At 44.7% G+C, this 25,612-nt stretch overlaps 2 protein-coding genes across 11 annotated transcripts in view; both read left to right on the top strand.

Moving 5' to 3' along the window:
• The window catches only part of TAF1B (TATA-box binding protein associated factor, RNA polymerase I subunit B), a 53,092-nt gene extending 44,875 nt beyond the window's left edge, over positions 1 to 8,217 (top strand). For 2 of the 7 annotated variants that reach the window (XR_006016866.1, XM_042033031.1), the window contains 2 exons: positions 354 to 468; positions 715 to 1,006. Coding sequence is in view for 4 of the 7 variants with exons in the window: in XM_042033031.1 (XP_041888965.1) it covers positions 354 to 468; positions 715 to 756 (157 nt within the window). In the remaining 3 variants the exon portion in view is untranslated. Of the gene's footprint in view, positions 1 to 353; positions 1,007 to 3,871; positions 3,939 to 4,569 lie in introns of those variants that run through there. The other 5 variants (XR_006016865.1, XR_006016867.1, XM_042033033.1 and 2 more) reach the window with 5 other exon arrangements.
• A 280-nt stretch (positions 8,218 to 8,497) lies between these two features.
• The window catches only part of GRHL1 (grainyhead like transcription factor 1), a 41,558-nt gene continuing 24,443 nt past the window's right edge, over positions 8,498 to 25,612 (top strand). For 2 of the 4 annotated variants that reach the window (XM_042033028.1, XM_042033026.1), the window contains exons 1-8: positions 8,980 to 9,112; positions 12,143 to 12,329; positions 15,343 to 15,413; positions 16,922 to 17,312; positions 18,075 to 18,151; positions 18,957 to 19,113; positions 19,588 to 19,699; positions 20,664 to 20,758. In XM_042033028.1, the coding sequence (XP_041888962.1) occupies positions 9,066 to 9,112; positions 12,143 to 12,329; positions 15,343 to 15,413; positions 16,922 to 17,312; positions 18,075 to 18,151; positions 18,957 to 19,113; positions 19,588 to 19,699; positions 20,664 to 20,758 (1,137 nt within the window). In that variant the 5' untranslated portion in view covers positions 8,980 to 9,065. Of the gene's footprint in view, positions 8,605 to 8,979; positions 9,113 to 12,142; positions 12,330 to 15,342; positions 15,414 to 16,921; positions 17,313 to 18,074; positions 18,152 to 18,956; positions 19,114 to 19,587; positions 19,700 to 20,663; positions 20,759 to 25,612 lie in introns of those variants that run through there. The other 2 variants (XM_042033029.1, XM_042033027.1) reach the window with 2 other exon arrangements.

The following is a 25,612-nucleotide window of genomic DNA, read 5'->3' as shown; positions in this document are numbered from 1 at the left end:
GACATTTGCTAAAAGCTGGAAGAACAAACAGTGATTCCATTTAGTCCTGAAAGGCAAAGAACGTATTCTTTGCCTGTTTGAGTAAGATCCTGGTTCATAGTGCAAGAAGCTATAGTGGCTTTTCCTTCTTAGTGCGTTTGCACCAGCTCTGAAGATGTCTTGGTCCAGTCCTCTACTTCAGGGTTTTGCAGGAGTGGATCACTTCACAGAATCAACACTGTAAACTAGAATCATGATTTATGCTGTTGGAAAAATGTAGTTTGCCTCTGACTACAGTTAAAAATATAAATGCCAGCTAAATACTAAATGCACTTGTAATTTAGGGCTTTTATTTTCTCCCCATTTCTTTTCAGATTGTGTGGTCATCTGGCTCATTACAGAGAAGTGGAGTTTCCCCAGAGTTACCATTTTGTACTAGGGTTATTCGCCTTTCTTCTGAGGATTCAGCCCTCTTATATCCATGATGAGGTGTGTATGATAGAACACAAACTTTTTAATAAAAAACTCTATAAAAAACTAAAATACAACACAGTCCTAAGGAAGTAAAAAAGGCCTAAAAACCCCAGTATTAAACCCATGGGTTGTATCCCAAACCATGGTATTACATGTAAACTTATACTGATTCTTTTGTCTCATGAACATTTTTTATTAAGATAGTAGTGCTGAGATCTACTACTGTACTACAGTTTCAGTGTCATTTTATCTATAATTTAGGTCACTGATACTGGGAAAGGAAACTACCAAGGAAACTGTTAATCACCATTTATTTCATTAATTTGCATCAGAGCCAACAGGAAGCTGTGAAATTACCTTTTTTTTAGGGCATAATTGTACATACTTTGAGTGTACTGGACATGACATTAGCATCTAATTACATTGTGAGATTTTGCAATTAAAATGCCTATTTTTTTTTACCTACCATTGTATGACAGTAAATATATTTTGAGAAAATAATGTTTATTTTTAAATACGACGTTAAATAAAAGAAGCAGTTGGTTGATGTTTACATTGCAGTGAGTTTTTCTTTATTATTTCTAAACAGACATTCCAGTTGTTCTGGAACAATTCCGGCACTGTTTTCTACATTTCCTTGCATCCTGTATGTTTCCCAGTCTCTTGTTATGCCTAGACCTCTCATTCAGGTTGACACCTTTCAGGTCCACGTTCCACTTCAGGAACTTACTTGCATACTTTTGTACCTCGTGCAAAATCTGATCCTATTTCTTGTGCAGCAGTAACTGCCAGGTCCTCCTGTTGTTCTTCTTTTGCAAGGCTGCTGTTAAAGCCTTGAATTTCTTCTGACCACTTTATAACCCAGCATCTTCAGCAGTTGGTGCCCTGGCCGTTGCATGAGTTTCTCATGCTCAATCTTATTTATGCACCATGTTTATATACTGTCCCAGACAACATGTAAATGAAGTGTGGTAGGGTGCTGCCACTACATGAAAGACACCATAACATATACATACATATGTTGAACTGAGATGCTGTGTAGATATCCAGATAAATAGTGCTGCTTTCAGCTGAAAGAAATTCATCATTTCCAACCATCAGTACCGAGTACAGAACTTGCCAAATCTGTTTGATCAAAACTAAAACCAACAGCTATTCTAAGCATTATTATAACTAAGAAAAATGGTGCCTGCAGACTTGACAAAGAGTAATGACTTCCTCCCTGAGCAAGGGCTTTGGTGAGATGTAATCTGGGAGGGTAATCAGTTCAGCAAGTAGATTATAAAGGGTTTAAAATCCATTGCAGTTCAATCCATGAAATTGTTTAAAAATTGGGAACAGGTAAATGATAGTAGAGGTGATGCACTGCCCTGCCTGTCTGGAGCAAGTGATAAAGGGGTATTTCAAATACAGGTAGGGCAGGCAGGACTATTAAAGGTGAGTTTTAATAGTTACATGGAAATACTGGCAAACCAGGAGGCTTTGCTGGCTCAGTAGAGGCAGGAGGTCTGATTTTGGTCAGTGTCCTGATTTTGGGTGACACAAAAGACACGGGGTGAAAGTTTTTACTTTTTCAGGTGTTTTAATTAGTTATTGTAGCACAGGGATTTAGAACAGTGGTCCTATAATGTGACTATCAAACAGATGAGAAGGTATAGTTTTAGCCATACAGAGCTAAACTGTGCTTGATGTGGGAAGAGGAAAGAGTAGACTGCATTATTACTTGGTGTATGTGTTAAGAGATTTTGTAAGTGGGCACAGTTTAGTATGTCTAAATCTATTGCCACGCTGTGCTAGATACCTCAGACTTCTGGTGAGGTGTGTCTGAGCTGATGTTTACATTAATGGACTTGGAACATACCAGTTTAAATCTCTTGTGTCTAGTGTTTGTGTTTTAAAATTAGCCATTACCTACTATGTTTGACCTCACCTGAATGAATTACTAATATTTGTAAGTATTTGATAAAATTATTCTTTGTACTTTTCTAGATGAGTATTTGTATCAGTTAAAAATCCACAGAAATGTAATAGACTGTCACTCTTTTCAACACCACTGGCTCAAACGACTGAAAGCGTCTCATTCTTTTTACTGCAATATCTGTTAGAGTTTTGAATTAACTATCTAAAAGACACCTTGGTATACATAAAGGATTAATTTAATTCAGAAGCCTTTATTTGAAAGACTTACGCACTTAATTATAGGTACAGCTTTCTTTTAAAACTACTGTAGTAGTAAAATCTGAGCTTCATAAATTAAAAATACTGTGTTCATTGTTACATTGTTACAAACGTAAGAAAGCTCACTTAGATGTTAGACTAAATTAAGGCTGTACTTTAATAAACTGGTATAAAGCTTGCAGTTAATCATCAAGAGCCATGTGCCTTCTGGACACACAGGCTAAGAGTCAGATTTAAAATAAAGGGTGTGCCCCAAAAATGCTTTATGTTAGTTCTATCCAGTTTAATCAATCGCCACTTGTGTTGGAGTAATGGTGTTTAAGAAGCTGACGAGCCGCAGGAGTGCTTTATCTGCAGTGAAGTTGTAGTTGAGCTCTGCTGGGACAGCTGCTCCGAATGCAGTTAGTACAGCCCGGAGGCGGAGGCGCGCCGCGGAACAGACAGCTGCCGGCGTAGCTGAAGGGCAGGGTGTCTGCGCAGCCCAGCACTTCCAATCACCTCCTCTCTCGGCTTGGAAATTACAGCTCCTTTATGTAACTATTTGCTGAAAGCGTCCAGGTAAAGCTCAGCGACTTTTTTTTACTTACTCCTGTGGAAATTTCGAGTAAAAGAGGCTCTCCTTGTTTAGTTTCTTACTCTAAAATTTGAATGACAGTTCTTAAGTATATAGATAAAGGCAAGTGGGGGTTTTAAGAATAAACTTTTAAAACAGTATATACTGAGAAAACTTAATTAATTATTAACTTAGACAATAGCGAATCAGTTATTCTAAGACCTTTTGCCTTCTAAAGTGAATTTAGTCTTTTTCCTAGTCTATGTGTTAGGATAAAAGTGTGTTTAAATGGGCAAAAGTAACCTTGCTTTATGAATTCTCCTAAATGCAGCCTTTCTGTTGTTTTGGTGGAGAAATACGACAGATGTCTCATTTTCTTTTGAAAGGCACAGCGTTCAGCAGAATTGGTATTTCACCTTTGCTAGTTTTTCACTACCTCAGTGTGTCTGTGTTCTGAGTATCAACTTAGTCTCAGTCAAACACATTTTTCTTTTCAAAAGTTTTACTGTTGTCCAGACATGAAGGAGAGGTGTTTGACTTACATAGAGTTAAGGCCGTGAACGTGATTTAACCAGACAATGAGAATCAGCAAAGCCCAATGCCTGTAACAAATGCTAATCTAATTTATTTGCCATAGTGTATTGCATGGGCTTCACTACAATTACATCTTTTTTAACCCATTTTTAGCACAACCGCTGAAACAATTGGGTGTAGAAGATTTAGGAAAGCTTCATGGAGTATTGTAGGCAAGGCAATGAGTATCTTACTTTCTCATAACTTCTTGAAATCTCAAAAATCCCTTCCTCAAATGACTTTTCTCCCGTTTTGGACAAATAAGACTTCTGCTTGTTCTGAATAAAAACATTAATTCAGGATATTGTAGTAAGTTGTCAAGAGGATGTTCTTGCAGTGCTGGGAGCAAAAGAGCCAGGATCCACGGGGCTTTTGGGACAGGTGAAGTCTGAAAATGTTAAATCCCCAAATAAAGTATCTGTCCCTTAGCTCACTGTCCTTTCCCCATGTCAGCTCAGCTTGAGTAAGTTTTATTCTTCACAGGCAGAGAAAAGTCGGGATAACTCTGTGTAATTAATCTTCTCCTTTGATCCAAAATGGAATGGGCTTCCCAGCACATATGGTTGTACATTTTTCCTGGCTGAGCATGTTAGTGTGTGGGTTGGTTACAGCAGTGTCTCTCACTGCACTTTTCCTTGTGCTAAATGCAGGATGCTTGCTTTCCAGCATCTCCTCCACAGTTACTGGTCCTGTTGCTCCTCATGTGTGAAGCTCTTTGTTCATGGCCAGGTTAGATGAGGGGGAGCATAAAGGGCATGCCAAGACGTGGAAACAGGCATATGTGAAAGATCTCTCACTGCTCCTTTTGCTAGGATGCTGCTGAAATGGTGAGCAAGAGTGAGTAAGGATTACCAGAACAGAGAAGGAAGCTGGTGTCCTCACATGAAGTGATTGCTGCCCTTGTACAACTGCAGCATTTCCAGAGCCAGAACACGCCTCCCTCATCCTTGGCATCTACACTTTGCCTCCAGCAGTACATCAGGTGGTTTTAGAAGAAAATACAAGCACTTTCTTGCGGTAATCTCATACAGCTGCTCTCTGTTGTAGAAGTATTCTGTGTCTGCTTGTAGACCACCCCATTGTCTCAGCAGTGGCTTTGCTCACTGGCTGCAGACCCTGCCATTGCCTCGTGACAGTGCCACCAAGCATGTTCAGTGCCTATGTTGTGATCCTGGAGTGCTTCTGTCCTGCTGTGTTGATACAAAATTGTTGCAAACCATTGTTTCCTGAACTGAGACCCAGGGCATTCATAACTCCCGACCGAGCAGCTGCATGGCTTCCATGCTGTGGAGCAGAGTGGGTTGGGCAGGGAACCATGGGCAGTAAAGGACCTGCACATGCTGTTTTCTGATTACACCAGTGTGGGCCTGCGTGGCAGGACCTATGGACACAGCAGTCAGTCCCAGAGGAAGCACAAAATTGAGCAGAGATGATAAATGCTCAGTGAAACTGGATGACATGATAAAGATTTTTTCATCAATAAAATTTTAGGTTTCAGGCTGACTTTTTTTTTGATATATAGGCTACTGCAAAATTGGTGAATTTATATTGTAGTAAATTCAGAGTGTCCTCAGTCAGGCTGATGGAACTGCATCTCTTGACCCTGAATAGTCTTGTGTCCTTTCAACAGTATCTACATTATCTTTAGGGATAAATAAAGAATCAAAAGGGGAATCTTTAAAGAATGTTTGCAATATTGCATATAGGGATATGACTGAAGTGGAAAGCAAACTGTTTCTTTGTTCTATATTTCGGACATTGTGCTTTCATTTATTACTTTACCTTTTCCCCCCAGCTTTTTCCATCTCTTTCTTTGAAGGCATTTCCAGCTTCTTTTTCCAATGTCACTTGTCTATTTCTTTCCACTGTGCCTTCTTTCACCTCAGTTTCCACTGAGTTTGTGAAAACTCTGGGCTTTTCTTTTTTTTTTTTTCTTTTTTTAGTTCTTTGATACCTTCAGGCTTGTTCTGCAGGGGTCAGTGATCAGCTTTGGGCTCACTTTTCCAGGTCTATCTGTAGCAACCACAGGCCTATTGGCAGAGAAGGAAAGCTCGCCTGGTCTGCTGTGTAATGAAGAGCATAGGAGCTTCATTGCTCTTTACATTCAACTCTGCAGCCTAGGTGTTGTATCTTAGGGGCTCCGATTAAGCAAAAAGTATCTTGTTTTGACTCCCTGTTGTGTTTTGTGAAATCAAAAGTACTGCCACAAACCTGATGCAACTTGTTTGTTTATTACACAGGTGTGAATGACCAGAGCATGTAGCTGATAATTATCAGGTATGAGATTTTAAACCCATATTTGTTAGGTAAGTCATAACAGTAGCTAATTCTTGTCCAGAATAAATCCCAGTTTCCCTAGACAGTGATGTTAAAAGACAGACTGGAAAGAGGGGCAAGCATGATGGGACATTGCTCTGCTCAATGGGTGCCAATGGTGTATATGTGTGGTGGGGTTCCTTGCATGTTTTGAGTGGGATTCATTTGAAAGGAAACAAATGCGTGAAGAGGGGAAGGAGAATGCTGAAAGAAGGACTGAGGCAGAGGGAAAGGTTAAGGGAAGGGCATGAGAGGTGGAGGAGAGCAGTGAGTTCGAGGTGAAAGGGCTGAGTGAGGGAAGAAGTTGAAGGGAAGGCCAGTCAGCACAGGGCAAGGGAAGTCCTGCCAGCGCACTGCCCCACCAGGCTGGCGTGGCTTTATGCCCCAGCCAAAGCTCTGTTAAATCCCTTTGTGTTTCTTGCTTGATTTTACTTGGTGGTGATGCAACCCAGTTAGTGACATCACATAAATACACCTACAGGTGGTGTTGCAGAGTCTAGATTGTGACCGGCAGATTAGTCGGCGGTGTCACAATCCGGTGTTTATATCATTGTCCCCTGAATGTGGAAGCGATTGCTATGGCGATAACCAAGTTTTCATCAGTGTATCAGGCTGTTAAGAAAAGGCATCCCCTTTGCAGAGACAAACAGCTTTGAGTTATTTGGAATGAAATAATGGTAAACTCAAATTAAGTGGAAATACCAAGCGTGGCACAACACCAAGATTTTAGCAATTGGGTTCAATATAAACATGTGACTTAACTCCTCCAGCACATCCCGCATCTGGGTCACCTATGGCTACAGGGCAGTATTATATTTTATTGTTAATGAAAAGTGTGCACCTGTGCCGAAAAGCAGCGATCGCATCTGCACATCCCAGGATTCTATGAAGAGAAGCAGGGAGCATGAGGAGGGAATGACACCCCAGGAAGTTAGAAGTCCTTCCCAGTACTTGTGATTTTGAGCTGGTTTTGTAATTTGTATCGGAAACAAAGCAAGTTATACTTGTTTGGAAAAATGTAACTTTCCAATACCTTAATCAGATGACAGTATTTTTTTCATATGTGAGATCAGATAAGAAATTTCTTCTATGTAATCTTGAATTAGAATTTAAAGATGGGTTCGACATACAGAATATTTTTTACTGCATGTCATAAAGAACAATTTACATCGGTTAATTTCAGTTTGTAGAGCAAGATCCTACTTCAGTATTGGTATTTATCTTTTGCCATCCTAATGGTAATGTTTGCAGATCCAAACAGAGCATTTTGTTTCTAGAACACTAATTGTAATCCAGTCAGAGGATATTAAGCAACTTCCAGGATTAGACCCTTAGTTAAAGTTTGTCTTCTTCAGTTTCATATTTCCTTCGGTTGGCTGGTTGAATTGTCCTTCTATAATTTTGCATTGGAGTATATCCTGTAGAAATAGGGAAGAGATTTTGACCTAGAAGGAGAGACCTCTTATTAGTGAGCATACTTTTAAATTACAGTAGCTATCTGACAGATCTTGACATATGATAGATAGCACTGTTGCTATATGGGTTTGATTCAACTTGTTACTTAGACAAGCAACCTCCCACCCTTATTTCTCAAGGAGAAACTGAAGATCTTTCTGATTTAACTTCATGCATGCCACTTTGGATAAATCTGATGTGTTTGTGATGTTGCTGCTGCTGTTACCCTGGAGCATTTTGATGCAGTTTCAGCACTAACTGCATTGTAAATGTCCCCTGCTCTCCAAACCCGGGTTCGTCTACGAGGCACTGAACGACACATGGATCTGCTGCTCTTCAGCAGCTGGTGCAGTGCTTGTGCAAATTCACAGAACCAATTAGGTTGGAAAAGACCTCTGAGATCATCGAGTCTAACCTATGACCGAACACCGTGTCAACTAGACCAGAGCACTGAGTGCCACATCCCGCCTTTTCCTAAAAACCGCCAGGACAAGGAGTCCACTGCGTGACTGGGTATCCCATTTCAATGTCTAATCGCTCTTTCTGCGAAGGAATTCCTTCTAATGCCCAACCTAAACCTTCCGCGGCGCAGCTGAAGACTATAATAAAGACAATTCATGTGATTGTGGTGAGTTTAGATTTTCCTAAAAGTGGGTGTAGTACATGAAAAAGAAATAAAGTCATATGGGATGGGAGAGAGGGAGAAGGGAATGCCATTTGTAGCGCGAAGAGCGTTCCAGTGCGCTCCCCGCGCACAGCAGCTCCCGGGCCGTTCCCTCGCTCGCCCGGGGGCTCTGTCCCGCCGCCGCCCGGCCCGCGGAGCCCTCACGGCGCCGGCCCCGCCCCCGAGCCCGCCCGACCAATGGCGGGGCGGCAGCCCCGCCCCTCGGCTCGCGGCAGCCAATGGGAGGCGCGGCGCGGCGCGCGTCCACCTGCGGCTGCGGGAGCACCTGAGCGGGCGAGAGGAGCCGACAAAACCCGTCGGAGCGGCGGGTGCGCTGCGCTGCTCCTCCAGACCCGCCCGGCCAGTCCTGCCGCCCGCTGCCTCCGCCAGACATGACACAGGACTACGACAAGTGAGTGAGCCGGGCGGGGGAAGAACTACCGCATCCGGTCCGACCGGTGCTGCCGCCCCGCCGGGGGGCTGTGGCGAGAGGGGCTCGCCGCCCGGGGGCCGGGCCGGGGAAGCCGCTCTCGTGCGGTCCGCCCCCATCGCTCCTCTCTCGGAGGAGTACCTGGAGGCTTCGGCGGGGCGGTGCGGAATGGCGGGGGAAACGAGGGCTGAGCCCCGGCGGGGGGGCCCGGCGGCGCAGCGGGGCGACCCCGGTGGCCACCCCGCCCCGCGGGGCGAGCGCCGGGGCTGGGCCGGCTTTGAAACCCGACACCCGCAGCGAGGCGTGGGGCCGCCCCCCGCCCCACCGGGCCGCGCCTTAAATGCGGGCGGCAGCGGCGGCGGCCGCGCCGTCGGGAGGAGCTGCCGGGCCGAGGGAGCCGGGCTGAGCCCCCGCGCCGCTGCCCGGCGGCCGCAGCGGCCCCCATGGATTTCTACGAGGCGCATCCCTCCGGCAAGGTGGATTTCGGCAGGTAAGGGCGGCTGCCGGCGAGCTCGGCTGCGGTGACCCCGGAGTAGCCGAAACTGCGTGCTGAAAGAGTTAAACTGAACTCGTATGTATTTTGTATCTTCGTGGTGTTGAACACGAGACTTCGCCTTCAAGCGGATGCCAGGCTGTGTTTGAGGACTCGGCTCTGTTGCTGCTCTTGTCACTGTGTCACTTGTCACGGCTGACGGCGGCCGAGGACACTTAAGTGTCAGAAAAGGCGGTAACTCTGAAGTGATTTAATTTCAAGAACCGATTATAAAATTTCTATATTTTGAATGATCGGTGACTCAAATGCACTCATTTTCTAGGGAATGCGTAGGATTTTAAACCCGAGTTCTTGTTTCAATGTGCTACTTTCTAGGAAGAGGACTCCAATGCAGCAGCTCACCAACTCATGCCTATGTTTAGGATTTTTCATAGGCGTGTTTATTTCCAATGACACTTAGTGGATGAGGCCGTAGCAATTTGGGTACATGCACTTTGCTTTTCTGGCACGGAGATGCCAGTGACAGAAATCCTCCGTGCTGCCTCAGCATTAGAGGTGTGCTCTGTGCAGGAGCAGGCACAGCACGGCTGGGCAGCTCTGAACGTCGCCAGGTAAATTGCAGGGTGAGGGACAGGACGGCTGGTGCTGGATCAGCGAATTACAGAGGAATAGTTTCTGTGGTCTGAGCACAGAACGTCTTAGGCTGAGGAAGCCTCGCAGGCAAAGATAGAGTTTCTGCTTTTTGTAGTATTCCTCTGCTTCCACTGTGGTCACGAAGAAAGTAAAATTGGGAAATCGTTAGAACTGCTGTATGAAACTTATTTTCTGCCTCTGCTGGATGTCTACTACTCTGTGAGCAGATCAGCATGCCAGTTATCTTCTAAAACGCAGGAAAAAACATATGTTAGCCTTCTCTTATTAATATAGTCTCATTTTCCTGAAAGAAGCTGTAGTTCTCCGAAATGAGTGAGTTCCTGCCAAACACTGCACTTTTCTTGATAATTTTGCAGATAACTTTTTCTGTGCTGTTTTAGGTGGGTGGGTTACCTGTAGGGCAATATGCATTGAATTTGGGTGTTTCAAAGACAAAGAAATAACATAAAAATAGGTAGGTTTTGCATTTGCTAGGCTTTTGGTTAGTTGCTGCTTTTGTTCTCAGTATTTTTGGTTCTCTGATGATTTTCTCTTCCCTTGTGAGTATGGTGTTGGTGGAGGGAATCAGCTTAGTGGTCTTGTGAGTTCCAGCAAGGCTGACTTAGCCCTTCAGCTTGGCAGAGATGGATCGAGGGAATTGCACCCAGGTTACTTCAGTTGCATTTTTTTTAATGACTGAGTTTAACTGGAGGATTTTCCCATTTGCTATGGATATTTGAGGTTTCTTTTATCACATTGTATAAGAACAAGAGCTTGTACCATGTTCCTAAAGAAAATTCTGCTTTGTCTTCTGTGGGTCCCTTCACTTTGATTAGAAAGTAGTTGTCCTCAATACCAGAGGTATCTGCGTTTGGGCATCTGTGTCAGTGTGTACACAAATACGTATAAAGACCTAAGGAGAGGGCTTGGTGCAAGAACTTGTCTCTTGTCGTTTTTGTTTGCTCTTCTTCCAGCTACATAATACTGATTTATAGCCACGAAGTGCTCTTACAAGTCCTGGAAACTCCCACTTGCTTTCAGTGCCTTCAGCTCAGCCGAGCTGTCCGATGGCAGCTCAGTGGGGTGACTTGTGTAACTGATAAAGCATCAAATGCGTAATTTGCTTTGCAATCTTTTTGGTAGAAGGTGGTGATAAATGTAGGATACTGCTAAGCTGATTATAGTGATTAAAGTATTTCACAACTTTCTATTTCACAACTTTTTGTATTTGTAGTTTATTTCAGTCTCTGAATGTATCTGGGTAAATAGATGAAAAGAGTAATTCCCTACTAGGAAAAGGGTGTGAAGGTGGTGGGCAACTGCTTTTTGTGGGGTTATCAGTTTTAAATAATTACTTTTTTATTTTAAACAATTGCAAATTCACTAAAAATGTCAAGTTTGGGATTATTAAGGAAAATAAAAAGGCCTCCCCTTCTCCCCCAGCCCATCTGCAGTAAACTAATGTTAAACTTCCCTGGAAATAAAACTGAACTGGTTTAAAAGTCAGATTTAAGCATTAGCTTGAGCTGACTTAAAAAATGAAGCATATGTTTTACCAATAGAACCAAAAAAATATTAAGTTGTCTAGTCTGGCAGGACAACATTTTCTACATGTCTTGCTTTTGTCTGTGGACAGAATGTCCAAGTCATTTTGGAGTTTGTTTGTTCCCAGCAATCTCCAAATGTTCAGGGTAAATATAATTTTTTATGTATACTATAACATAAAGGGAATAACTCAGATTTTTCCTTTTTCTTCGCTCATCTGAGTGTGTTTCAAACTAGTGTGGTGGATTATTTCAACAGTAACTATGCAGTAAGTGGTTTTTTTCCCTTGTCAGAAAAAAACAGTGCCAAATTGATTTGAATTCCCCTTTACCAATTTCCCTATGTCATCTGTAACTAATCAGTAGCTTCTAGGTGGTGTTTTTAGGTGTATTCTGAGAGTGAAGACACTTGAAAGCACGGGAGAAAAGAGATGTTTCATTAATGCACATTTTCTAGTTCCACATAGGAACTGGATCATGTTGTAGCTTGGCATTATTTCCTAGGAGGTGCTGGAGGCTTCCTAGGTGGTTTGGCTAGTAAGTGTGTAACTCTTTTTGGGTTGGACTCAGAGCATGAGCAGGTCGGTTGTGCTCTTACATGGCTTTGCCTTTTTGTATGGGCTGGTGTAATCCATCTGAGTTTGGTCAAATTAATCCTGATTTACACTGAGTGTGAGTGAGACCAGAACTAAGTTTCTGGGCTTTCTGTGTTGACTAATCCTTGCAGTACACTGAATCAGAATATGAACCCCATGAAACCCGGGCAGCTAATTTTGAAAAACTTTAGGAATGTTTCTCATGTATTCTAACAGGTGGCTTTTTTTTATTTCTTCTTTTTTTATGATTCAAGTAAAAGACCCGTGTTGGTTCTTCAGAATGACTCTCTCTACTCTCAGAGACGTCCTTACACCAATGAAGATGAGGCCTGGAAAACTTTTCTTGAAAATCCCCTCACAGCAGCTACCAAAGCTATGATGAGCATCAATGGGGATGAAGACAGTGCAGCTGCCCTCGGACTGCTCTATGATTATTACAAGGTAGATTGGCGTGGGTTTGCTCTGGCAGCCAGCAGAGCTCATGTTCCACCTGTTGAAAAGGTGTCATTTGCTAGAGGATTTTACAGAAGCTGTGAACAGATCACAAGGACTTTAAGCTATGTGGGTTTTAAATGGAAAAAACCCTATATCTCTCTTTCTGAAAATTTATTTTTAGCTCAGTAAAATAAGATCTCCTAGATCTTGATGTAAAAGTTAAGTATCACTTTTCTACTTTGCAACTTGAGTAGCACTTTTTTTGTTGACCCTAGTTTTTGCAAGAGGCAGTATGTTATAGACATAGTCATAAAGAATGACGCTTTAGGACCACATCCCTGTCTGAATATGAATCTACATGGAGAAAGAAACTCCTCTTCTTTTGCTCACATGATCCCTATTCTGGTGGACCATTGGCTTTTGCTGGGGCTTTGTTGTGTTAACTTCAGTCTCAGCTAATATTAAGGTATAATTACAGGTTTTTGTTGGTATGTGGGACAGAAGTGTCCACCTGAAAGAGTTGCTGTCTGTATCCCTCTAACCCTCAGTGAGTTTCAACTGCTGTAATCTGTTAGTCCTTTGACAGCAGTGATTTTCTTCCCCAGCGTTCATGGTCTGTTCAGAGACGTGCCTTCCTAGATCCTCACAGCTGAACTGAGCAGTCAGAGAACATTCTGGGGTGCATGGGGTGCATTTTGCTGAGCTTTGTTTCCCAAATACCAAAAGTATAAGCCAGGGTAGTTATCTCCAGCCAGGTCAGTGGAGACCAGCAGGCATTTCCAGGCAGGGAGGGGTCCTGCTTGTGCTGAGATGCCTGTGTTATGGTGGCCTGGTTCACCGGGTGGAGATGCCTGTTTTTGCTTTGCTGAGCATGCAGGAAGGCCAGGAGGCTGACTTGGCTCTCCTGCCTGGCACTTTGGCTTGTGTCTTTTAACAATAGTGAGTGCAGTTGACAACCTCAGTTATGTTCTTCAGGCACGAGGAGAGATTGCATGGTGCAGACAAAATCCTTGTCTGCCCTTTTAAGAGTTGAACATGTCTTACACATCAAAATGTTCTTGTAATGCTTAGTATGGAGATTAACACTCCACACACACGACAAAATGCCACAGACTCACTGATGTGGATGTTATTCAGCTAGTTTTGTGAGAAAACTTGCTTTGTTCTTGTGCTTGCTATGCTTTTGGGAAAAAAAAGGAAACAACAACATACTTTCACCAGAACAATTTTAATCCACAAAATCAATTTTGATTTCTAAACCTGTAGATTACAAAAAGAACATTGATGTTGATCCTTCATGCTTGGCAAAGCAGAAGGGATTTGCTGTACATTAATGCCTAATTCAAGGTTTCCTCTTATGTTTGAGTATCAGTGGGTGTACGGAAAAAATCGGTGGAAGAACAGGTATGCTGCACACTTGTGTAAAGCAAAATGACTGGAAGTTGAAAGATTTATTGAGGGCTGTTATGGAGTAATGTTATAGAGCAATGATGTCAAGGCATTTCTAATACACCCCCTCTGCATATTAAAGGCAGCTGATGAGATCGCCTTCCTATAAAAAAAGCCAAAATGGTAAAACCAAACAGCTTTTGTTTCCTTCCATTTGACTACTGGGCTTGCTCAACTGTGGTTAATAAGGCCTTATAAGAAACAAAACTGATAAAAATTTGTTTGGGAGTGTTGACCAAATGCAGCTTGGAAAACCCTTGTTTTTCAGTGACTAGTCAGTGTTGGCCTCCCAGCAGTCTCCAAGTAGAGGTTCTCCAGATTTTGCTGGTTACTGTGGGAAGTCTAACAATTCCATTGTTTCTGGGGATTCCAGGTTATGTGTAAGAACAAGGACATAGTTTTCAGTTGGGGCTGTAGAGAAGAACTCTGTTTGTGCAGGGGTGCCCTCACCCTTCATGTTCGTGCTGAAGTGGCAGTTCCCTACCTTGGATCCAGGCTGGCAAATGGAGGCAGGATCTGAACAGGTTTTGATGAAGGGAAGTAGTAGGAGTTCACTCCTCCATACATACACCAGAAGGTGTTTGCTTTGCTCATTCAGGAGGTGTGATGAGGGTTTCAAAAGTCCTGAGCCCCACATGTGGGTTGGCAGGAGAGCTTGTGTGGCCTTGCTGCGTGGCTGAGGGGACCTGAGTACCACAGGCTTGTGCCAGCAACTGCGAGAGTGGTTTGGGTTGCTGGGGTGTTGATTATGTGCTCCATGCAAGAAGCTGAGCCACTATAGCTCCCAGAGTTCACCTTCTCCTGTGTGCCTTGGCCTTGCAGCACAGCCAGGAAAATGGCATTTGTGTGGGCAAGGTGACTCGTTGGATCGATGCTGTGTTTTCAGGGCAAATCCTGTCTGTGGCATAAAGTACAAGGAACAATACTGAGCTGTCTTAAATCCAGAGTGCTGGTTACATTCTATTGGTAAAAGGTTTAGTATGGTCTGGGCCAGTGTGTTGCATGTGGCCACGCACAAATATGAGCTGTAGTCTCTCAATGTGCTGATTGGATCTGGGCCTCCCCAAATCCCCTGGTCACTGAGGAGGAAGGAGAGCCTCAAGTGGTCTTAGAGGTAATGGCCTAGAGAGCACGTGTACTTGGGGAAGTGGCTGTGGAGCAGCATCCTTTCTCAAGCTTTGAGTTCATCCAGCAAGCTGAACTCTGCCAGCCTGCAGAGGAGAGAACCTGCGCTGCCAGCAAACCTTGGGAAATCTCCTCTTGGTCCTGCTCACCCCAGTACTGGTGCTCCAGCCAGGGATGGATGGTTTTCTGCACTGGTTTTCTCGCCACCTGTTGCTAGCAGGAGCCCAGGGCTAGCACAGGTGGCTGAGTTGGCTCCATGGGGATCCACAAGGCATCTCCTGGGGTCAGCCTGGCATCCAAAAGCCATGTGAACATGGGTTAAACTGTAATGCAAATAATGACTGGCATCAAAAGCAATGCTTCCTTAATTTGACCAGATTTTAAGAAGCTATTTTTTTTTGTATAGGAGGAAGAATTGAATTATAGTATGTTTTAAATTTCCCAGGTTCCAAGGGAGAGGAGATCTTCAACAGCTAAACCGGAGGTAGAACATGCTGAGCAAGACCATAGCAAAAGGTATTCTTTTTCATTATTGCTTCTCTGTTCCCTCCCTTCCCTCCTAGACTATCAAAGCTGCTGAAAGAAAGTAACTTGCTGCACTGTGGTGATGTGCTGGAAGAGAGAAATTGTTAGCTTTTACTCTATGCCTCAGATTCCTGCGTTGCCCCAGGAACAGGATGGAGATTGGACCGTAGTGTGGAGAGTTGAGGCTCAAACTGCTGCTCTTTGCTGTCCATCTACTTTTAGTGTGCTAATGTCATACAGCCAGCCTAGCAAAAGCTGCTCTCTAACATTAGGCATGGCCTGGTAGCACAGGCACCCCTTCTCCAGGCTGCAGAGGTCACTGGTGACCCTTTTCATTTTTCATGCAGTTGCTTCAGTTGCTCTCTGCTGATTTTTGTTTTCAGGTACCAGCAGCATTGCTGTTTCATGCATGGGCCGGTTGGGGAGGACTTCAAAGTGTTTGTGATTGGGTTTTGTATTGTTTGGGGACTTTCTTTGTATCCTTTGGAACTTCTATCTTTCTTCCCCTTCCTGCCTTCCCTCTCTTGTGCCTCGCAAGCAGATGATACTGATTAAGTGAATGTTACAAATGTGAGGTTCACTCAAGTCAGGCTTCCACTCCTACCATCCTCTTCCTTTGGACAGACTAGAGTGCTTTAAGGACCTGAGGTGAGGTTTGTCATCTGGCTGAGCTGATTGAATGACTTGTTGTTGAGAAGAGCAGGCTGCTTCCCAGCCGTGTATTCCCACTGCTCCTCTTGAACCAGATTGGGTCTCACACTGACCCATCACCAAACAGGGAAAGAAAAGGTGGCTAGTTTTCTGCCAGCCAAGCAAGCTGAACTTGCTCACCAAGGAGACGGGGGAGCATCAGAATTGGTGCAAAGGAGAGGGCAGGACCACTTAGTGGGGAGGGAGAAAGGGAGGGCAGGCTGACTTAGTGGCTACTAGCTATGAGGTCAGCTCAGCCACAGATCTCAGTGTTGTCCTGGCAGAAATTAGTGTGGTGGGGTGGAGAGCGGCAAGTTATGCACACCACTCCCAGGAGTCGTGGTGTGTATTTTCTTGGAGGGTTGTGAATGAAAAGAGGGGTGTAATTTCCTTATTAGTGCTTCCCGGGTGGTGCACAGTCCTAGGGCAGAGGAGCAGCAACCTTGCTGTCAGTCCTTCTCCCTCTGCCAAAGAGCAACTTTGTGGAGCCTGAGTGTGCCAATGTGTGGTGGGAAGTGCTTAGTTTTGGACTGCTGTTTTCCAAGCAGTGAGGATCTGGGCTGCGAACCCTCACCCTTTGCTCCAGGGTAATTCATCTCCAAGGTGGCATGGTTAGCAGTGGGTGAGGAGTTTTGGGAGTTTTTTAAATGAGTTTCTCAGCTTTTCAGGTTAGGATTGAGCTATTCTGCACAAGGAGGAGAGTTGGTGTCAGTTGTCCTTGTCCAAAAGGCTGAAAAGTTTTTCTAACTCTTGTTTAATGGTAAAATAAAATGTGTGATTTATGCATGGCTTCTTTTTGCCCCTTTAAGGAACAGCATCCCAAATGTGACGGAACAGTCACTCATTTCTGCCGGAGAAAACAGAGTCCAGGTTCTGAAAAATGTGCCTTTCAATATTGTCCTTCCACACACCCCCCAGATGGGCATGGACAAGCGAGGCCACCTCACAACCCCTGACACAACGGTCACCGTTTCAATTGCCACGATGCCCACCCATTCCATCAAAACGGAGACACAGCCCCATGGCTTTGCCGTGGGCATCCCGCCAACCGTGTACCACCCCGAGCCCCCCGAGCGGGTGGTGGTCTTCGACAGGAACCTCAATCCCGACCAGTTCAGTTCCAACACCCAGCCCCAAAACTCCCAGAGGCGAACGCCAGACTCCACCTTCTCGGAGACTTTCAAGGAGGGTGTGCAAGAGGTACCAAGAGAGGCAGTTGCTCTGTGTGTGTGTGTGTGTGTGTCTTGATCTGGATGGAGAGATCCGGTTCCATCTTTAACTGTTCTTGTTACATGAGCCAGAAATCTGTTCAGTGGCTTAGAAACAGAAGACTTTCTCAGAAAGGTGCATAATTAAAACTTGGTAAATAAAACCTTCACAACATGAAATCATTATCAAAAGCAAATGACTAATCTTACTAGTGACAGAGGCTTTGGCTTGCAGAGTGTGGAAATAGTTCTCTTGATCCACAGAGCCGGGTTTTGCAAGAGTTCAGCACTCTGTGGTGCCTTTGCAGGTACCAAACTGAGGTGACTGTCTGTAAGCTTCCTTACTGCCAGTTTCTAGGTGTGGTGTTTCAGTGGAGAACAGTTGGATTATGTAGGGCCCTTGAGTGAGAAAATATGTGGATTTTGTTTTATGATACCAACTGAAAATAGCCTAACCATGTTTTGATTTTTAAGCCAAACCTCAAGGAGCTGTGTAGCTATGCCCTTTGAGATTTTTGGGAAAGCATTAAAATTTTGCCTTAAGCTGACTTGGAAGGTTTACAAGATATTGTGCATAGTTGATACCCAAAAGTTTTGGATTAAAACACTGTTCAAGTGTCCTGTTTGTTCAAATCAAAAATCAGTTGCTATCTGGTGAACAATTTGCCTGACAGAAGTTCCGTGGTAAGAAGTATCTATTTAATACTGACTTTCCTTGTTGCTGCAGTGTTAATTGTTGTTTTGTCTACCCCAGGTTTTCTTTCCTACTGAACTCAATCTCCGAATGGCCAACATGAATTCAGAAGATTATGTTTTTGACAGCATTTCTGGGTAATGCTTTAAGGCCCCCATTTGCCCATAACCTCCTACTCTCTTTAAGTTGGCCATGAGCAAGCAGTACAACTCACACCATTTTGCACTGAGTCACAGTTGAATTTTGGAGGAGGGGAGGCTCTGGATCTCAAACATACAATTATGTCTTCTCATTTGAATTTCACAGTTGAAAACTGTATCTTTAAAGAAAACAAATACTTTAAGGAAAACTACCTGCGGGGTTGGAAATACCACCCAGCTTCAGTTATTGTCCTTGCACCAAATCCGTGTCCCATGGGAATGTGCAGTGCTGTCTGTGAGTGGTCTGGGAGTTTGCTTCCAGCTGTGCCCCCTCCCTCATCTGCTTGTCTTACTCTCAATCTGCTGGAAATATACAGCAGAAATAGGAGAAATAAAACTCATCTGTACTCCAGAGGAGAGGAGTGAATTCATTGTTTGATAGTTGCAGTTGACCAAGAGGGTGATGGCCACTGAGTAGCTTATTAGCTTGTGAATTTAATTAAATCTCTAAAGATACTTTTCTGTTCCCTGAGAGCAGCTTGCTGCTCTCAGCCTGAACAGGGACCTTCCAGTGTTGCCTGCTGATGTATTTTAGGATTTAGCTTGCCAAGAACTTCTCTTAAATGTTCATTCATGAAGGAAATGGTTGAAAAAGGGGCTCATCCTGTTTTCCAACTTCCTTGCCTGTTGATGGCTTAATGAGTCAACTAACGACTTTGGAATTTCTCCAAATTAAATCTGGAACATTTAATCAGCTTTCCAGGAAAATGCCTTAGCAATCACTACCCTTTTCACTCTATAGGAATAACTTTGAATACACTCTGGAAGCCTCCAAGTCCCTCCGACAGAAGCCTGGGGACAGCACAATGACTTACCTGAATAAAGGTCAATTTTACCCAATCACGCTGAAGGAAGTCAGCAGCAGTGAAGGAATCCATCACCCCATCAGTAAAGTCCGAGTGAGTGGCAGCACTTGTGGTTGCTTGGGAGGAGGGTGTGTACAATGGTAACCTTAAACTCTCCCGAAGTGCAGTAATCTAGACCAGAGCATCAGCACAAAGGCCAGCTTACCCGCGCTCTTACGTCAGTGTTCGTTCCTTTGCTGTCCACCTACTGCCAGACCAACCCATCCTGGCTCAGACTGTTAAGAAGTGGTGTCAGCACTTGTGTAAAGATGATGCAACACCTGGAATGAGATCCTTGAATTCTAGTTAGGAGAGGAGTTCTGCTCATCTCTGTTTATGATCCAGAAAGTGCTGTTGTCTGCCTTCCTGTTTGGCAGCGGTGTGCTGGTATACTGTAGTGCCTCAAGTAGAAAAGCCTAAAGCTCCAAAACAAATGTACTCTCTGGCCTTTTCTCTTTTTCTCTTTCACCTTTTTGTTGGTTTTGTTTTGTTTTGTTTTTTTCTTAGTCTTTTCCTCTCTCCTTTCAGAGTGTCATTATGGTTGTGTTTGCTGAAGACAAAACAAGGGAAGATCAGCTCAGGCACTGGAAATATTGGCACTCAAGACAGCACACAGCCAAACAAAGATGCATTGATATAGGTAAAGAACACTCTCATTGCTGATGTCAAACTTCAGACCTAATTCCTTGGCAAGCTTTGGTTTCCTCCTAAAGCTTTGTTATTTTAAGGAACTTCTGGATCACTCTGTTATTCACAGCTTTGCTGAAAGCCCAGAGACAGTTTGTGATTGCTTGGAGCTAATGCTATAGTTTTTAGGACACCTTAAAGAAGCTGATTTTTGGGAGGATTTTGATCGGTGGGGTTTAGGGTTTTGTATTGGGAGATCAACAGCCCCCTCCAAACAACAGGGTTTTTTTTTAATATCCTGGTGCTTGTAGCTAAATCACAGCTTGTAGTCCCAGTGGCTGTCCTAAATATTGTGTTTCTTCAAAGGACAAGATCCTTGTAGAAATACCTCAAGACTAATGATCCACCTTCCCACAGCTTTGCTCACAACTGGTCTTTGGTACATGTGAAAAAAAGAAAACACTGCAAATTTCCACTTGCCTCCAGACAAGGCTGAGGCTGGCTGGGTTCCAGCCCTCTCTGGCTGAAGGCTGGGTTGTACTCCTCGTCCCTTCCTTCTGTGAATCAAAGCAGGGATTAATCACCTGGCACTTAAAGCAGACGCGCATGCAAATCTTTGTTTGTTATTGAAGGAGTTTTATTGAGAGCTTATGTCCTTGCCATGCAGGGTAGAGTTTCCCCTACATAGCAGGTTAAGGCATAGAACACCTGATATTTAGGATGTCTGGCTTTTTCGCTGAAGTTTCTAGTTTAAAATTTTTGCAAGTCCCATTTTGCTCCTTTGTCCTGTTTGTTGAGGATTTTTTTGTGTGTGAGAACCATTTCTAGCCTCTTTAATGATCCATTCCTAAGTACAGTTCAGCTTTTCTTGCCCTCAAGGGGCTGCTGAAGAGTTACAGTTTCTGGCTGCTTCATGTGATTAAGGACTCAGGTGATATCTCCTCTTTGTCTCCCTCATGAATCCTTCTTTCTAACAGCTGACTACAAGGAGAGCTTCAACACCATCAGTAACATTGAGGAGATTGCATACAATGCCATATCCTTCACCTGGGACATCAACGAGGAAGCGAAGGTATGTGACCACGATTATATTTCCTGTCCTTTCAGCCGATTCAGGGGCTGGGGGAAGGGAAGGGTGTGTGGCCTACCTGGTGATTAGCATGTAACAAGTTTGTTTACACTCTTACATTAGGCAAAACCTTCTGGCTATTTCTTAAGAGGGTTTGCATGTGCAACTGGGAGAACTTTGCAACTGCTTTAGGGTTCTTGGCAGAAGCGCCTGCCTGAGAGACAAGTACTGGCAGAAGGAAGCACTGAGCGTTTCCCGAGCAGATGGAGTGGCGCGGGAGGTGTGATGGAGCGGAGCTGGGCTTGGCGCTGCGCAGCCTCCCTGAGGATCCCTGCGGGAGGCAGGGGGCAGCTGCTGGGGAGTTGAGGCTCTTGCAATGGGCTTGTCTTCCACCGAAGAGGGAACAGCTGCTGCCTCTGAGCTCCCACAGCGTGTGTTGCTTAAACCGCAGATCCCAACACCCAGTGACCTATTTCAAACTAGAGCAGCCTCCTGGTGAACTCTGTGTTGATCTTTGCGCAGAACTGTGGGCGCTTTGGTAGGTGTGTAAGTACAGGGAGCTTCGCTAGCTAGTAGCTAACTGCAGCAGATTGAGCCACTCTGGCTTCTGGAAAAGGCTTGGGCATCTTCTAGGTTCACAGAAAGCAGGTCAGAGCACGGAACCAACTCAGTTCTAAAGGCATTTCTCACTGGTTTGTTGCTGGAGTCAAAGTGAAGGAGTTTTCTTTGGAGAGTTTCATTACTGCCTGGGTTTTCTTTAAAAATTGGGAATGGTGTCCTTCTGTTTTTGGAGACTGCCTGTGCCCTTGCTAGTACTAGTAACTGGTATCAGCAAGCAGTACCAGTAGTGACCAGCATCATGGGGAAAAGTACTGATGGCTGCAGAGTGCCATGTCTGGGGAGAGCTTGGCTTGGGGGGACATGGGAACTCTCAACAAAGAACACAGGTCCTTCTTTGGAGCTGTGCATGCCATGCTTTGCAGGAGGAGCAAGGGCTGGTGTCACTGCACGGAGCTTGCTGTCACCACAAACTGTGCTCTGTCCTGTACAAGGGCTGTGGAGAAAATGTTGTATGGGGACTGCTGTTAGAGTTCAGCTCTGTGGGAGACGTTTGGGATGCTTGGTAGACAGCAGTGAGGAGTTGTGTGTATGCTGCTGCTGAAAGTGCTGCTTTGCAGCGTGTGGGGGACTACTTGTGAGGCTGATGTTGGGTGCCAGGATTCCTTTTTCACCAGATTGACTTCAGTCAGGTTGAGAGGGCTGGCAGGGAGGGCCTTACCTGCTGGAGGATGCTAAAAAGCTGACTTGATTTCTAAAACATGAAGCACTTCACTATGTGAACAAACAGATGATGCTTCAGAAGAGCTGTCAGAAGGAGTCAGTAAGTATTATCCTGCTGCCATAGTGAGTCAAACATTTGACAAACCCAGGAAGTTGGTGTCCACGAGGTATGCAAAGACTTAGGATTTGCACACAGAGTGGATCATGCAGACAGAACAATGCAAGTCCTCAAGGAGCTGGAAGCACTTTCTGCAGCTGCCTCTCTGCTGGCTGAGCCACTCTGCAGCAGCAGGGATGGGCCACTAACCCAGGAGCAGGGCTCACACCTGGTGCTGAGAACTTTGTGGCTGCCCCAAGGAAAGCCGTCCCTTCCTACCAGGTGGCTGTTGCTGAGTTACTCTACAGATCCCTGAATGAGTAGTTTCAGTCTGTTGCCAGAAATTCAGAAATTGCCAGTAGCATCTTGAAAAGATCTAAGGACCCTCATGGTGACAGTTCATCGCGGGGCTGAACTTGATGGGATGAAGTGATGTGGGGAGGTGTAAGAAAGACTGGTTTTGTAGCTACAGAGGCAAATTTGCTTCCAGATTCACAATCTTAGTGTGTGAGATCCATATACTGTGAGTCCTGGTTTGTATGAACTTTCAGAGTGGACTATTGATACCAAATGTGCAAGTCTTGACTCCTGGGATCAGAATCATATTAAGACAAAAATACTCTCAACTTCAGTACTTAAAAAAATGGCATTTTTAGCAAGTGCTCTGTGTGTTTGTCTGTTTAACTTCAATTTTTCCCTGAGTAGATGTGTTTTGTCAATGACTGAATTTCTCACCAGTAGAAATTCAGCAGTTCTTTCTCAACTTCTGTGATCTTATCAGGAGATGTCTGAGCCAATTTCAACAATTTTTATTGCATGGTTCATTTACCTTGTATGCTCTTGCTCTCTCCTTTTCCTTCCCTCCCTGTCCCCCACCCCCTGATAGCAGTCTTAAAGTATATGAAGAGAGCAGGGCATAGATAGAGCTGAGTTTCTGATGTTACAGAAATTCCTTCACAGTAATAAATACAGTGTTTAATATCTAATAACAGCAGAAGTGCTGCACGAACAGTATGTTTAACCAGCTAGCAAGCCTTGATTATTAGAAATTTGCTTCCTGAGCCCTGGAGTTACCTGGATCAGAGCCAGGTGATTCTTCTGGGCTTGCTGTTTCTCCCTCTTGCTTTTGCTTCCAGTTTGCTGTGGAAATGATTTATCATGTGCAGCCACGTCAAATGGGAGGTGATGAGGCTCTGTGTCTGGGATTTCTGATGTAGTTACTCATTTGGGCACGCAGGGTGTGTGTCAGATTGAAGGCAGAAATAGCATATTATCCCAAGGAGTTGCCCCTAGCAGCTCTGGGACCAGGTGCTTGCTTTCTTGGGGGGATGTACAGGAATATTGCACCTCTGCCACTGTGTCTGTTCAGGAGGGTGTCACCTGCCTGAGAGCACTTTGCCAGTGCCCTTGGGCCACTAGGGTGGTTTAGTAAACTGCACCTTTCTGGTGAAGAAATGTTCTTTTCATACAATACAAGTCATGTGCTCCTACTGTTGCAAGAAAAATTGTGTGGATTTTGCAGCTGTGGATTTGTGGAATCCACAATGGATGTTTGAGATGGCCTCAGTAACAAGTATTTCCCATTTCCCAGTTGCACTGTGCTGGGAGAGCCAAGAGCAAGGCCAGGGCTCTGGTCACTGGACACATCGAACAAGCCTGGCTCTGCACGGCTGCAGTTGTCCCACAGCTGCCTGCGTTGGTGTGCTGCTCATGAGCCCTTGGGTGTAGAAACCAGGAGTATTTCATGCATGACAGACACTTCCCACTCTGGGACCAGACTGTGTCCACGGATTTCAGAGCAAATGTGCTCCTCTCTGGCAGCTCCCCTCTGCCCTCTTCTGTTGTTTTGGGACATCACAGGAGCTGCTGGAAGAAGCTGCTTCATAGCAGAGGCTGGTTTAAGTATTCTCTGATCTTTGCAAGTGTGTGTTCAAGCTGGAAAAGGGCCCAGGATTCAAAGCCTTCTTGCTCTGAGACAGTGAAGGGAGCTGAGGGTGGGGAGGAGGGCCAGGCTTCGAAAGAGGCTAGCTGCCCTGAAGCGGTGCTGTTGAGATTTGAAGGAGAGTGAGGTCAGGGTTAAAAAGATTGTCAGGAGACACTGCAGAGTAGGGAAGCAGTGATTCAGGTGGGTTTTCAGGTGTCTGTATTAGAGGTGAGGTCTGATCCCATCACCTGACAGAGCAGGGGAGGGGAATAATTGAATGAGGAGACAATCATGCTTTGTGAGAAGAAAAGGAAAGAGGGTGAACTGGAAAATTAGTTGATGAACTGGTGAGTTGTTGAATGGGATATTTAAGAAAGCCAGTGTAGCTATTCAGTCAGCATCCTGCTTGAGTGGAAGCATGATCCAATGAGTCTGACAAGATATGTAGCTGATACTCACTTTCATGCAACAGGTAATGCTGGAGTTAGCCTGAGGCTTGTGGAGACTTCAAACAGTTTCCCACCCCATGCTGGATGTCTGCCGTGTTGGGCAGACAGTCGAGGTGGGGTTCTTCCCCTGCAAAGAAGCTTTTAGATGTCTGAACACAAGCTCGTCATCTTCTGTGTCTATGACTTCATTAGGGACAGGGTGTCTAGAGGTGGGATGCAGCTTTCTCTGGAGTTGTCTGCTTCTTCTTGTTGACTGAGCAGGCTTGGCTGTCTTTGAGGTGTGGGAATGTTAGAAGTAGGGAATAGGAATCCTTGCAGCCCTTTTTGTGTCTTTGTCCTCCATATCTCAGTCAGGAGAAGTGTTTGTAGGTTCAGGTCATGAGTTTTTGAGGCTGGGAGCCATCTCTTCCCAGGTCTGTACAACATGCCAGGCTCTCCTTTTCTTGGTTGGTACCCATTAGGGGCCTTTTAATGAAAATTGCCGCTATGTGTGTGGTTAAATGCACATTTCATACTGCTCTTCATAATGTTGGCTGTTGTCCTGTTATCTCTGCTGGGTTACCCGTTAGTCTGTGAAGCAAATTCTGTCCCATAAGTCTGGCCTGGGGACATGGCCTGCTCTCAGGTCAGTGGCACTTGAACAATGTGGACAGATTGGTTTCCCCAGGGTTGACTGGCTTTGCCTGGATCCTGCTTTGCTCAAATCCTGTCTGAGCTCTTGCCCTGTGGAGCAGGAGTATTGGGACCTCTTGTTTGAAAAGGGCGAGTTGTTGTCTGCACAGTGACTGCAAGAGCCTCCCTGCCCATTTCTGTAGCTCTAACAGGGCAAGGATCTGTGCTTCCCAATGGGTCCCTTCTGAAAAGTTGCATTGCTTCCAGCAGCTCCCAGAGAAGGGCCCCTATGGAGGTCTTTGGTCTGGCTTGCTTTAGGCTGGGTAATGGGACTGTAGCCAAAAATGATGTCACTGCACATTAAGGGTTCTATTGTCCTCCTACTCCTTCCTTTCCTCCAAAAAAAAAAAAGTATTGTAAGCCAGATACTCTGTGTGAAAAGACCCTTTCTACTAAAAAGGAATACATGGTGAATGTAACAGGCATTTTGAGCT

This window comes from Corvus kubaryi, unplaced genomic scaffold, assembly GCF_017639235.1.
Source record: "Corvus kubaryi isolate FWS band 111438036 unplaced genomic scaffold, C.kubaryi_AGA036_p1.0 37354, whole genome shotgun sequence".
NCBI classification, from domain to species: Eukaryota; Metazoa; Chordata; class Aves; order Passeriformes; family Corvidae; genus Corvus; species Corvus kubaryi.
This window is presented reverse-complemented; position numbering and strand designations above follow the sequence as displayed.